The sequence below is a fragment of the Pezoporus flaviventris genome, unplaced genomic scaffold (genome assembly GCF_033815535.1).
Source record: "Pezoporus flaviventris isolate CSIRO_AGI_PZ_B2104156 unplaced genomic scaffold, CSIRO_AGI_Pfla_v1 ptg000091l, whole genome shotgun sequence".
Taxonomy (NCBI): Eukaryota; Metazoa; Chordata; class Aves; order Psittaciformes; family Psittacidae; genus Pezoporus; species Pezoporus flaviventris.
In genome coordinates, this window is record NW_026892639.1 from 1,015,473 (window position 1) to 1,029,248 (window position 13,776).

A 13,776-nucleotide genomic window follows, 5' to 3' on the forward strand; every position below is an offset into this window, starting at 1 on the left:
AGCTATAGCAATTCTTTTAAACTGTTCATTGTTACTGTACGTAACACTCAGAATCCAGACCACCTTGGGTAAGGGGTTGGGATAATGACATTTCCCTACGAATTATGAGCACTTTAGGGGAAAAAATCCCATTCAAATGCAGCTGACAAGGCAGGATGTGTTCCCAAAATACACCTAACAGCATGTATACAGTGTCTGGCCCAGCAGCGAAGACATCCATCAAGGGAATAACAACCTACAGCCTTGAAGGATGCCACCTGAGCAACCTCCACATAGGTGAAGTCCATGCCTGATTGCAATAAAAATGCAGTCTCGTTTGGGATTTCAGCCCAGACTAAAAGGTCTCACCAGGACAGGATGTAAGCGGCACAGAAATGGAATGAGTGAGGTGAGTTTTACCTCACAACTTCAGGTGTCCACGGATGGTCTCATTCCCTTCACTTCCTCCTTCGCTAATGGAGCCCAGCTGACACAAACCTCCTCCCAGAGAAGCTGCCTACACTGCGGCCTCAGCCAGCAAACTATTTTCTAAACAGCTAGTTCAGTTGTAGAAAACCAAAGGGCTGACAGCCACATTTAGTCAGATGAATCCCAAACTTGCTGTAAATCAGGCCAGCGAACAATTACTACACACACAAAAATGACTCTCAGGGACTTGCTGCCATTTAGGAAAGCCACTGGAATGGGTCATTGTGGCTACTTCTGTGAGAACACCAGCTCCATGCTAAACCTCACCCAAAATGCAAACACTCAGGCATTTTTAGAGTGGGAAAAGAGTACAAGAGTCATTATCCTAAAGGATGAACCCAGGGTGCTCTCAGTAGGCAACCCCAGCCATTCCAAACACCATTTCAAACCCAGCAGAGTTGGAGAAATCAGAGGAAAGCACTGGGGATGGTCAGATATATGAAATGACTTCCCAAAATAGATTCATGGTGTACTGGGGGGTGAGGACACATGAATCTGTTCCAAAATAGATTCATGGTCTGTTAGTAGAGGAGATGAGGGGGAAAGCTGTTTTTCAAAAGAAATGCTAGAGAGCATGCCCTGAAATGATCAGTATCAGTTTTAAATGAACAAAAGGGTGTTTGCTTTCACCAGACAGCTCAGCTGAACTCAAGCAAGCACCACATTACGACTGGCAAAAGCTTAACAAGGCTCAAAGCAATAGGAAAAGTTAATAGAGGTCAGATCCATCAGCAGCTTTTAGCTATCTCTGTTAGGACCCACGGTCAGGACCCTGAAGGGTTGAAACCTCCTAAGAATAGATGGCTATGCTGCAAAACACTGTTTAAAACATTTTCACAGCTCCCCCTTAAAACATTCTGATTCTTTCCCTGCTTTCTTCAAAAGAAGCTGTGTGCCTAAGCTTGCTCCCTTTAAACCTGACCCACTGGAAAACCCGCTTCCTTAAAACAAGCATCATCTCTGCTGGATCAGTTACTAAAAGAGAATGAACTGTCAGGAGTCCCTTGTACTTCTCAAAGTTTCAGGCAACTCAGCAAACAAGGGGAAAACCTCCAGAGTCAGAAATGGTTTGCCCCAGGCTTTACCACAAAAGCATCAAAAGCCATCAAAAGCCAAACTGGAAAAGCTGCCCTCATCCAACTACTCCACAGTGACACCCACCACAGGACATCACTGGGTTTATTCCTGCTACTGGGAAATGTACTGCTCATAGCCCCCATTTTCAGAAATACTCACATTTTTGATCCTTAATTTCCACAGCAACCCTTGCAAAAGGAACACGCCACATATTGAGCAGGGTTCAAGCTGAACTTCCAAAAATCAGGCACGACAAGTAAGCATCAAGTAAGGAGGAACTTGGATTTTCAACATTTTACGATCATTTGGTGTCAGACTCATTACCAGGGCCATTCTGGACCCAGTTCTTCCATCAAAAGGGATAAGATACACTGAAGTCTAGACGCACCTTGTCCATTTTTAGGCAATAAAAGTGCCCCCATTGGAGCCCAAGGTCCCTCTATGCTGATGGGAAGATACCCAACAGAGGTGCATGTCTTGCCCCAGTGCCTGCTAGAAGTGGGATAATCCCAGACTTCACCTCCCTGGGGGATATCACCTGAATAAAGGATATCATCATGCAGAGAGCGCTGGGACCCAAAGATCAAATGAGAAGCAGCTTTAAACAATCATATTTTCAAGCATTATGAGATTGATTTTTCTACCCCATTATTCACTTCCTAAGGGGCACCATATTACTGCATTGACTGCTCAAGACAAACTAGAACAGGAAAGAATCACATGGACTCTGCTACAAGCAAATGGAGTCTCATCACGTCAGGGGAGTCTCAAATGTCAGCAAATCTAGCCAGCCCTAGGCAAGGGGAGCTGAAGGGAACTCAAGCTTTGCTATAACAAAGTACTGATGGATACTGAAGTGCCTCTGTCGGTTCACTCACCAGCTCTTCACTCAACTTTGGACCCTCTATCTGGTTTTGGGAAATCAACAATTCATCACCTATAACGGGACAAAACATAATACCCCAGGTCTGCAAGTACAAAAGTAACCTCACTGTTGACTGGAGTTCCAATTCACACCAAGTGCCATGGAATCAGGAATGCATCTGGGATTATATCAAACAAGGAGATTATTCCCCCTTTTCTTCCCGTCCAGTGTCCTGGAGAGGAAAGGGGTTGGGGGCCTCTGGGAGCAGTGGAAGGGCATCCACAAGAGTGGTGGAGAGCATCTTGCTAAGCCAGCCATTTCCTAACACTGCACAGATTGTACGTCCAGCTTAGCGCAGGGATGCTGCAATGGTCTTTCACCCTTTGAGCCAATTGTTAGCTTTTCACAGGAACCAGCGGGGAAGCACATGTGAAACCTCTGTGGGGCTGGTGAGTCTCTCCATGCCTTGTGTGACTCTGCATGTAGATGAAGCAGCTTCGGCTTTCGGAGCTGCTGCTGCTTAGTTCTCAGAGAAGTCCTTTTCTCCCGCTTGGCTCCCTGCTGCGACAGCCCTTTTCAGTCTTTCTATCCCCCCCCTGCCCCTCCCCAGTCTCCTCTCCTGCACAACACAGGGAAACTCGACTGAAATAAAGACCCAAGAGAACATGGTTCATTTTCTTCTCTTCAATCCATTTTAGAAAAGATTTTTAATTGGCTAAAAAAAAAAAAAAAAGATGCTAAAGGAAACGCCATGGTTCCGAGTCGTCTTGAACTGGTAGAAACAGATACCACTATTTAAGCATTGCTGAGTGGAACAAGCAAGCATGGGCTGTGAGCAGGAATTTAAAGCAAACTCAGGGATGTTTCTAGTTTCTTTAAAGTCTAACGTGTTTACCCTCAAAACTTCTGGAAGGGACAAAAGGAGCCAGGAAGCCCACAAAACAAGAAGCTTGAAGGATTTGTCCTTCCCACACCATGTTAAAATAACACAGCCTCAATAGGAAGAGGGGAGTCTGGGAGGCAGCTTTCATAAGCCAGTTCAACAGAGACATATACCTCAATGCATAATTAATAAGATTTCATCCCAGAAATGCTCCTCTTGCACACATAGCCTACAGTAATTGTAGGAAGCTGCTTGCACATTAAGTATACTCCCTGCAAGTGATGTGACAACACCGTGTGAATACATAATCTGGGCCACAGAGATGGGAGCAGCAGAGCTGTGCTGCTGAAATGTGCTTCCCACTCATTCCTTGCCTGCAGTTTCAACTGCTTCAATGTTCTTGGTTGGAAGCTTTTCAAATCAGCTCTGTATTTTGGGCCCCTCTGACTCGTGGCACAATAAAGAGCCTATCTGAGAGCAGTAACAGATACTGCCACCCCAGCATCCTGTCAATGATTTCTCTCAGCACAAGGATATGCCCGGCATGTCCCAGAACACTCCACTTTTACAAGGAATGAACCCAAACCCATGATCCTAATCCCATTGACATTCATTCCGGTTTGACCTCATGAAGCAGGTTAGTACCACTGATGCTACTCATGAACATTTAAAGCATGTATCTGCATCTCAAATTACAACAACCCCCTGAAACCAGCCATTAGTTCCAAATAAATTGCCCCCCAAGGGAACTAGTCATCTCAGAGGGAAATTGGAAGGGTGTGGATTAACTGGTGTTATTATCTCCCTTGTGGGTTTCTCACTTGAGCTGAAAAACCCCAAGAGTCTCCAAGCCCAAATTCAATCCTTTTCACTGTAAACACAGCAGAAAAGGCCTCTTCCTGCATAACACAACCTCTTATACACTGTTTTGCTTTTTTTAATGCTAAAAATCCCCATATGCCATGACTATCACAGGGAACTCTCAAGGAAAAAAAAAACACTCTGAAGAACCATATCATCAGAACAGCCAAAGTAGGTCACAGCCCAAAGGGTCCATCTAACCCAGTGTCCTGATTTCCACAGTAGCCAATAGTGGACACTTAGAAAACAAAAAACCACACACACATCATCAATCAAATGGTGACATTTCCTCAGAAAACACTCTCTCTACCCTCCAACAATTTATGGCTTAAGTCACCATAATATTGGCTGTCAACCCAAAGTCTTCCAGCCTCAAGGGCATTTCAAACATTGCAAAGTACAAATCTCCAGTAACATGCATAAACTTGGCAAGTATCTGAGAGCTTCAAGCCCTGCATCCTGTTTTCTGGGAGACTCAGATGCCAACAAAAGTGCATTTACACAGCAAAACATATTCAGAGGATGCAATGATAAACTGCAGAATTTAGTATTTTGAGTTCCTTTGACAACTGAACCAAATCATGGTCTATTTTGCCCTATTGATTTATGGTAATAAACATGTCCTGGTGCTGTGGAAATACCCAGCAATAGGTCAATGATTACGTGAGAATATGATGATCAAAACTGGTTGTACTGTTGCAAGCCTTTCTGACTCCATGTATGTGATAACAGAATCCCAGTCTTACATTAGTGACTTCACATGTCCTAAAAAGCTCAGTGGGGAAAATCTTTGTTCTCCCAGGTTGACAGTCACGAGAGGAACTTCAGGGCCTGTGGCATTAGAGTTTAGTTGAAAGTTCTGTATTTGAAAGGTCTTTTCACCAAACTCTCTAATGAAAACAATACTCACGCATACATCATTGTTTCCAGCATCTTAAAAATGACAACAAATCGAGTTCATCCAGGCTGTGCTTCTGTGCCTTTTCCTGACACCACCTTTCAAGGTTTTCCTCTTGGTATGTTATTTATTCATGCAGATACTTTCACACACGCAGCAGAATTCCAGTGAACGACAGGAAAAATGGCAAACAGGAAAAGAGAAGGGTCCCTGCCTGCCTTTTTCAGTGCAAGCTTCAGAAACGTTATCACTTGTGATGGTCTTAAATCTCATCAAGCCAGAAAGTGCAAACAGACAGGATCAGCATGAGATGCAAGATCTTAAGCTTCCCTTACCCATTGTAATTAACACCTGATAATTTCAAGTTAAGAACAAATTAAAACCTTGACACCCACAAGAAGGGAGCACGTGGTTGAGCCAGGGATTGATTTGGACTGAGCAGTTCCTCAGTTAATCAGCAAGCAGACAGCTTGCATGTTTTAAGTTTTACATGGTGAAGGTTAAACTTGTTTCCTTAGTCAGTATTCCTGGGGCTAACTGCAGAAGATTCAGCCTTAAGTAATTAGGTAATTGAAGTTGAATCCTTTGAGGTTATCCTAGAAATGTCTCGCTGAATGAGCAGCAGCAGGCTAGGATTAACTTGACTGAATCAAGAGACAATAGCACTAATACCACTGGCAGCACAGCAGCTATCAGCAAGACACAAAGCTCTCCACTGTCAAAATTATTACAGGAATAGGGCATCTCGCCCCTCAATTACTGTCTTACCTGAGGGGGGGGCTTCTTTAGCAGCACAAGAAGGGCTTGCAACACCAGATTAGAGAACCGTGGTCCAATTGGGACATAATCTGAAAGGAAAAATGCATTTTAATGCTCACTAAGCAGATGCACACTTAAGCCACGTCAATGTGTGAGCCAGTTCAAGGCTCTCAAAGGAAACGGTTCCTGATCATTCCCAGTTTGACATATTTCAGCATTTCTGTTATTTGAACTCACCCAGCAGCCTCTCAATGTCATCCACAACAACGCAGCTGAGCTGGGACTTGTACGCATCATCAAAGATCTAAAAAGCAGCAAAATGACCCATTGTTACATCTCAGCACCAAAACTACAAGAGTCATGACAGGAGCCGATGACCTGTTTGTAGCCAAACACAACAGTACGCAGAGGAATAAACAAAGAATGGAAAAGCCAAGGACCAAAAGACTAGACTCTACTACCTTCATTTAATTCAGAGCTCAGTTTTCCTTTCTTACCCCATACATAAAAAAGCTAGTTGCTCTGTGTTTCATTGTAAGAATGGACAAAATTGAGCACATTTCCTGTTTTATGGAGCTGGAACAATACTGATCATATAAAACTACACAAATCCCCGACAACTGCAATGCAATTATGAAGATTCCTACCCAAGCTGGATATTGGTTACTTTTCCTTAGAGCACACTGCAGGGAGAACAGACCTGCTCAGGTATGGATTAAACCTCCACATCACCCTTTAGAGCAGCAAACCAGTGTCCTGCAAAGTAGCACTAAGGACACCAGCGGTGCTGCAGGCCTGCCTCCAGCATCCACTGATTCAAGTGAAGTCCAAATAGCTCCTATTTGAATCTCAGTTACAAACTGGGCTTTCAGCTATCAGCACACTGCTTCTCTTAGAAACTATCCAATCCTGCAACAAACTGACCTTAGAGCAATGTTCCACTTAAATGCTTCATTCAGTGTCATTCAGCTAGAAGAGTAAGTGCTGGCTTGCTTCAGCAAATGAAATCTTCCTTCCTTCCTTCCACCTGGCTACTTGAAATGATTTAAGCTGTACAACGTATTTGCATTCCCCCAGCTTCCCAAGTTGTTAAAACTCTTAACATTGCCACCTCCAAACTGCTCTTAGTCTCATTCAGTCAGAATCTATTCTCAGTGCAACCCTAAGCCCTTCCTGCCTTCATCTTTGCAGGCAGAGCTCTAGCTCACCACAGATCAGGTGTTTTGTTCCAGTGTCAGTCATGATTACGTATCACACCCAATTTGGACAGAACCCTGAAATTCTCCAAGTCACTTAGTGTCAGTACCACAAAAACATTCACTGAGCTTCATAAATAAATATATGCACAGGAATTTAGGACCTGCAGAGAGCAGAAAACACGATCACAAGGATAATTCCTTTTTCTGTCCACCAGAGAACATAGAATTGGACTTTAATCAAGCAAAGGAGTAGGGCACATGAGTACCTTCTTCATAGCTTGGCACTTGGCAGTTTCAGAAAATCCAATCATCTTATCAGGAGAACAGATCTTGATAAAGGGAAAGCTGGATTCTTCTGCTATTTTTGCTGCTAAAGCAGTCTTCCCACTGTGGGGTGGACCTGAAATACAGGACAAACGTCATGAAAAAGCAAGGGAGAAAACAGCTTTGGTAAGGCTCAGCATGGATCTCTTCAGTGTGTTTAGACTATCATTCAGAGATCCCTGCATCCCTAAATGACCTCTTCTTCTACTTGCAGAAGGAACACACTAACTCCTAGTACAGTGCAGTCCCCCAGATGAAGGAAACGGATGCAGCTGTTTGAGAACATGCAGACTGATTTGCCACAAAACCAACACAAAAGAGGACGTCTCACATTTTGTCGGACTGGCACCAAAGCCACCATTGTGCTTGTATTTGGAGACACTTCTTGAAATATATGTATGCCTCTTCTAAATATGATTTCTGCAGGTACTGTGGCAAATAGCATGTCAATACCACGAATGCCAAGTAAATACTGACAAAGATAGCTTCTTATTTGCCTGAACTCACACCAGACCAATTCAGAGACCAAAGCCACATCTTGGTCTATACATCCAATACAATTCAGTTATGGAGAGGCAGAAAGGATTGCATACACATGGCCACCTAATTCTTTTTCTCAGTTTTTTACAGTTCTATTTTTCCTCTCACGTGTTTCTTTTATGTCCAGTTGCAGGATGTACCAGACAACCACTTGGGCAACTGATAGGAATAGTCTGCAGAATTCACTCGAGGGTTTTGGGATTGTTTTGGGCTTTTTTCCTTAAATTTACCTTCCAGAAGAACGCTGACCAAAGGAGTGCGATCACTGTTCTTAGTCTGTTGAACAAGCAGCTCCCCATCATCCAATACCCTCGTTACTGGATCACCCCACTTAATAATACCATTCATGATGTAGCTTGCATAGTCTTCCTGGTTGGTTCCAAATGCCTGCATTAAAAGAAGGAACATTTATTTAGTGAGCAATTTTGCATCACATCAGAAAAACAAGAAACACATCACCAAAGTGACCCGAACCAAGACTCTGGAAGATGCTTAAGTGAGAGAGTCAGTACTGCAAGACCCATTGGTGACACACAACATTCCAGTTCAAGGGACTGAACACTGGCGGAGACCGTGCACATGTAGAAACATATTTTTCACACACCCTCAAAACAAATTCCAATCAGTGCAAGTTGTGAGTGGGTTCTGAATGCACACCCTTTAAAGGCAATTCTCAAAAATGAGGCTTAAACCTCCCACTACAGACCACAGTGAAGTTGGTATCCATTGACTGAAGCAGCCAAAAACAGGGAGCGTACATACAGCAAGAAGAAACTCCAAACTGCTCTCTTTATTTCTTCTATCCCTTTGTATGATTCTTGCACGCAAACAAATGGTGCAAAACAGCTTTAGCAGAAAGGGGCTCCCTAATTTCATTCTGACAACACACGACACAATATGTCAGCCCATGGTGCACCACTGTCTGTCTGATCCCAGAAGGAAGTTGCTACCTCACGTCACTAACTGCACTGGGTGACTATTACAGGAGTTACTCATTGCCTACTTACTGGTTTGATGTCGTTCTCCAAGGATGCAAAGAAGTCTCCTCTTGTCACACGCAAGCTCTCTGCCTTCTCCATATCCACCTCCACTTTGTTGCTGGCCTAATAAAGGCAATAAAAGACACTGAAGTACAGCAGTACCACACACAAACCCTTATCAACTTCCATCCATGGATCCAATCCTGTAGTTGGTCTATGTCAATAAGAAAAATGCTTCTTAACAGGACATTCGTTGGACATATGCTGAACACTAGTGGAGCCATCATCATCTTCACACAGCTACACCCATATTCCAGCCTCACAAAGTCATTAAGTAGTAGCTGTTCCACTCCACTGGGTGGAAAGCTGAAGTGAAGAGTATGGCCATGACCCTGCAAAGTAGGGAACTAACCATTCCATTTAGAAGCTGTAGAAAAAACTCTTCATTATGCTTCCTGGCTGCTGGATTAGAAGGGATGAAGCCTCCTCCACTGTGTGATTTTTCTCAGAAAGACACAGTTTGGTTTAACCCAAGTCTCAATCTACCCACCCCATCTTTGGCAACTAAGCCAAAAATAAGTATTCTTCACACACATCTATTTCAGGAGGTTTGCATTCTCTATTCAAGCCATGTACTTTCCTCTCCACACAAGAAAGTTTTTAAGGGGATTGGTAAATATTAGATTTCTTTCTGCTTTGCCTTTATTTGCTTCAGTTTGACCAAAGCCATGAATCTTCCCAGGACAGTGCTATGAGTACGACTTGGAATAAATAGGCTGCAGTTAACTCAGCTCACACTGCACTCCTTTCTATATGAAAAGCATCACCTTTTTCCCCTTCTGCCATTCCCAAACCATCCAGCAACATTTAAAAGCTAAAGACTGGAAGCAAACACACAGAATAGAGACAGCACCACCGTGACCTTCTGTTGTCAACCATTTCTCAACTAAAGGTACCGACTAGGAGGTGACCCAAAGCTGCTCACACTGGAGCCAGAAGGGGGTTTTAATTCTTGAAAACAACTTGTGAGCAGCCTTTAAAGCTGAAAACTTTATTCTGATGCCTGCAGCCTTTAAAGCCAGTTGGAGATGTGTTACTGGGTACCATAGCAGATGTTCCACCATAACCAATTGCTCTAGATTCCAAAGCAAGTATGATTTTCAATGAAAGTTACATGAGTCTGTAGAACACCACCTACTTCTACCTGAGAACTGAACGGCCCTACATGATCTGACAGCTCAGAAATAGGGGATTTCAAGGGGTTTCTTGGAAGCAACCTCTACCACCTTTGCCTAAGACCAAGGTGAAGGATGAGTAAAGTAACTTTAGCCCTTACAGATATGTCTCAGAGACATCCTCTAAATGTTCCATCCCTGGCAGTGTTCAAGGCCAGGCTGGACATAATCTTGGGCAACATGGTCTAGTGTGAGGCATCCCTGCTCATGGCAGGGGGTTGGAACTGGATGATCTTAAAGGTCCTTTCCAACCCAAACTATTCTACGATTCTATGCTCTACAAGAACAAGGAGTGCACTTGAGCATGGGAAGGAAAAAAAAAGGAATAAAAATAATCACATTATGCTTGTCTTGTAGAGTAGCAAATGCAGCCTCCAGACAGCAACCTCAGGAACCCACACTGGACAGAAACACTGTGCCAAAGAAGTAACTGTAACCAAAGGATGGCTGAAATGAGAGTCCCTTCTCCCAAAAGCACCCACCATGCAGCAACACATACCAACCCAGTGGATCTTTAGTACAGGTTGATCACTAGTCTACTTTGCAGATGGAAGTGAAGGTACTTGAAACACTATTAATATATTCCTGAAGTTGTTTGTACACTTAATAAACAGGGGGGTGGGGATGGGGGTGTTTGGTGTCTTCCTCTCCTAGCTTTAAATGAGTTAGAGACACACACACATACTTTGAGAGATTATCAGCAGAGTTTAAATGATTTAGACTTGATTTTCAATTTGTGCTCTTGCTTCTGAAAACTAGGTCAGGCCTTTGATGGAGATTTGAAATTTTGCAGTACTTGTAGGAGAGAATAAAACACTTTAGTGTATTTCTGGCTTTTTAGTGGATCATCTGCCTGAAGACAGCTTCAGAACAAACAATCAGATTAGCCAAAAATACTATATCCAAGTGTTTGAAAAGAAAACCAAAGTGTGGCCACTTCCCATTTGGAACATACCCACATACGTGAAGATGTCAATCACATACCAACCTAAAGGAGGGGACTGCACTCTTACATTTATGCGTTGCCATTTTCTCTGCTTCCCCTGTCACATTCTGGTACAACAGGGAATATATCAAAAACACTTACGGTCCCCAAAGCCACACAGAATTCAAGCACTTGAAAAAAACAGCAGCTATAAGTAAAAATAATTTATTCAGGAAAATGTTTTGCCTGAGAAGGGCTGGGTTTTATTTTTGTTTTGAGACAGAACACAAGAAAATGAGAAACTGTTGGTGTTTGTGGGGTTTTGGTATAGGAAACAGTAACTTTGCAAGTATTATGGCTATACAAGAAAAACGAGCAGAAAGAACCACTTCTCTAATAGAGAATGCTCCCAAGAGACACAAACGTCTAAGTAACCAAACAATTTCTCTCACTTAAATAAAAGCATGTTGTGTTTTCCTCACATTCAGGTTTGGACAGACTTTTCAGTTAAAAATCCTAGACCAGTGCTGTGGAATTGCTGTCAAAGGCTTTTCTCTGCAGTAACCCCAGTTCTTGGCCACTAGAGCAAAGGGGCTGTGCCCTTCAGCCGCCTTCTTCACAAACTAATCATCTCATATTTCAACACCATCAAATACTGTGGTTTGCATCTGGATTAATATAACCTGACATTTCATGGTCCTTAACTGCTTTCTAGTTAAAGATACACTGACCTCAGATAATCAGCAAGCACGGGGAAGCAAGGCAATGTTCCTCTGGAGTGGAAGGAACCATGAATATTGTATGTCTCTTATGGCTGATCATCAAGTGAATACTCATTTGAAATGGAAGACAGGTTCCAGCAGAGATCTTTCCTATATGACTGGCTGTTCTCACTCCCACCTCTTGACTCCTGGGTCCAATCCGTATCACTGAGCTCAAGCCTTTACTTTCAGTTTTTATCAAAATACATTGACAATCACCTTCCATCCCCACTGAGCTATGCAAGAGCTTCTTGGAGGTCAAGTGGCTCCATGAAAGGGGCTTAGATGAAAGAGGTAATTCAGAACCACGTAAAAGCACGATGAAATGCTAGTGTCTGTATGAATTCCCTCTCCTAAGGTAGGCTGATATACCATTTGGAAGTAAACACTCAAGAAAAGATTCCAACCATAATTATTTTCTCCTTTTCTGCCCCAGTGAGAGATGACCGGACTGACCTTAATGTGTCTGTTCATAGCAGTAGACTGAGCAGCTCGAACTAACCCTTCCAGTTCAGCACCACTGAAGTTTTTAGTCTCCACTGCCAGTTCTGCAATGTCCACGTCTTCAGCCAGCAGCTGGTGCTCCCGCATCCGAACCGTGTGGATATGAAGAATCTGAAATCGACCCTTCTCATCCGGCAAGCCTGAGATTTTAAAGACAACACATGCCGATCAGCACCTCAGCACAGCAACTGCAGCAAAGCCCTTCCTGCTCCTCAACAGGCTGGCTTCCAGAGGCTCTTTCTCGACACCAGCAATTCATTCTTACAAGCAGAGTATTTGACAGTGCTTTTTGTTTGAGAACATTCAATTACACTAATTGCAGAATCACCTCCCTCGACCTGCTGGCCACGCTGCTTTGGATGCAGCCCTGGGTACAACTGGCTTTCTGAACTGTAAGTGAACAGTGCTGCTTCGTGTCCAATTTTTCAACCCCCAGTATCCCAAAATCTTTCTCCACAGGGCTGCCATCAATCTACCCATCTACGCTCCAGGCTGTCCTCATGGTGGGAATTGCCCTGCCATTGAGCCGTCGACTACAACTCTTTGGACACAGCATCCAGCCGATTCCTCATCTAAGGCTTCATCCATCAAACTCCAATTTCTCCCATTCAGGGGCAATAATGCCGTGAGGGACCTTATCAAAGGCCCTATGGATGTCAAGGTAAACTACATCTGTAGCTCATCATTTATCCACCAATGCAGTTACTCCACTGTAAAAGGCCACTAAACTAGCCAGGCACAATTTGCCCTTTGTAAAGCCATCTCTGCAGTCTCTAATCACCTCCCTGTCCTCCATGTGTTTCAGCATATCTTCCAGGAGGATGCTTTATGGTCCTGGTGGGCACTGAGGTGAGGCTAACTGGTCAGGAGTTTCTAGGAGGCACCTTACTCCTCTTTTATCAAGCAGGTGTGACATTCCCTTTTCTCCAGTCTGTGGACTTTGCCTTCCTGCTATGACCTTTCAAATACAGTGGAGAGCAGCTCAGTGACTACATCATCCTGGGATGCATCTTGTTGGGTCCAATGGTCTGATAATTTGCACCGAATACTATTTGTGCTGAGAGTATGTGAAAAGACATTTTAAAATGCCCATAGTCCCCAGCAGTGGTCAGTCCTTATCATCTCATCATTTATCCTAATGCCCTGCTTAGTTTTGCCAACTGAAGATGCAGGTACTAAACCTGTAATGTTATAGAGGGAGCTGCATGAAATTTAGCCCCTCTGCCATCCTGGTTAACTGTTCACATTATGATAAATATTTGCTTTATTATTAAGTACATGTGAGCTTATGCACTGCACTATGCCAACTTGCTTACCAATCTCCATTTTCACCTCCAGCCTCCCTGGTCTCAGCAGAGCCTCATCAATCAGGTCAGGTCTGTTGGTCATTCCTAAATTCAAAGTTAAAAACCAAAATCAGCATTATTTGAGCTTACTAAGTGGGTCTCCAACTCCTGAACACAGCCCACAGAGTTAAGAAGATACCCCAAAGAATCT

At 43.5% G+C, this 13,776-nt stretch overlaps 1 protein-coding gene across 2 annotated transcripts in view; it reads right to left on the bottom strand.

The window, feature by feature from the left end:
- Window positions 1-13,776, bottom strand: part of NSF (N-ethylmaleimide sensitive factor, vesicle fusing ATPase) — a 62,028-nt gene that overhangs the window by 7,482 nt on the left and 40,770 nt on the right. For both annotated transcript variants that reach the window (XM_061475909.1, XM_061475910.1), the window contains exons 11-17: window positions 13,596-13,670; window positions 12,232-12,419; window positions 8,882-8,977; window positions 8,105-8,261; window positions 7,277-7,410; window positions 6,049-6,115; window positions 5,821-5,900 (exon numbers count right to left, since the gene is read on the bottom strand). In XM_061475909.1, the coding sequence (XP_061331893.1) occupies window positions 5,821-5,900; window positions 6,049-6,115; window positions 7,277-7,410; window positions 8,105-8,261; window positions 8,882-8,977; window positions 12,232-12,419; window positions 13,596-13,670 (797 nt within the window). The remainder of the gene's footprint in view (window positions 1-5,820; window positions 5,901-6,048; window positions 6,116-7,276; window positions 7,411-8,104; window positions 8,262-8,881; window positions 8,978-12,231; window positions 12,420-13,595; window positions 13,671-13,776) is intronic.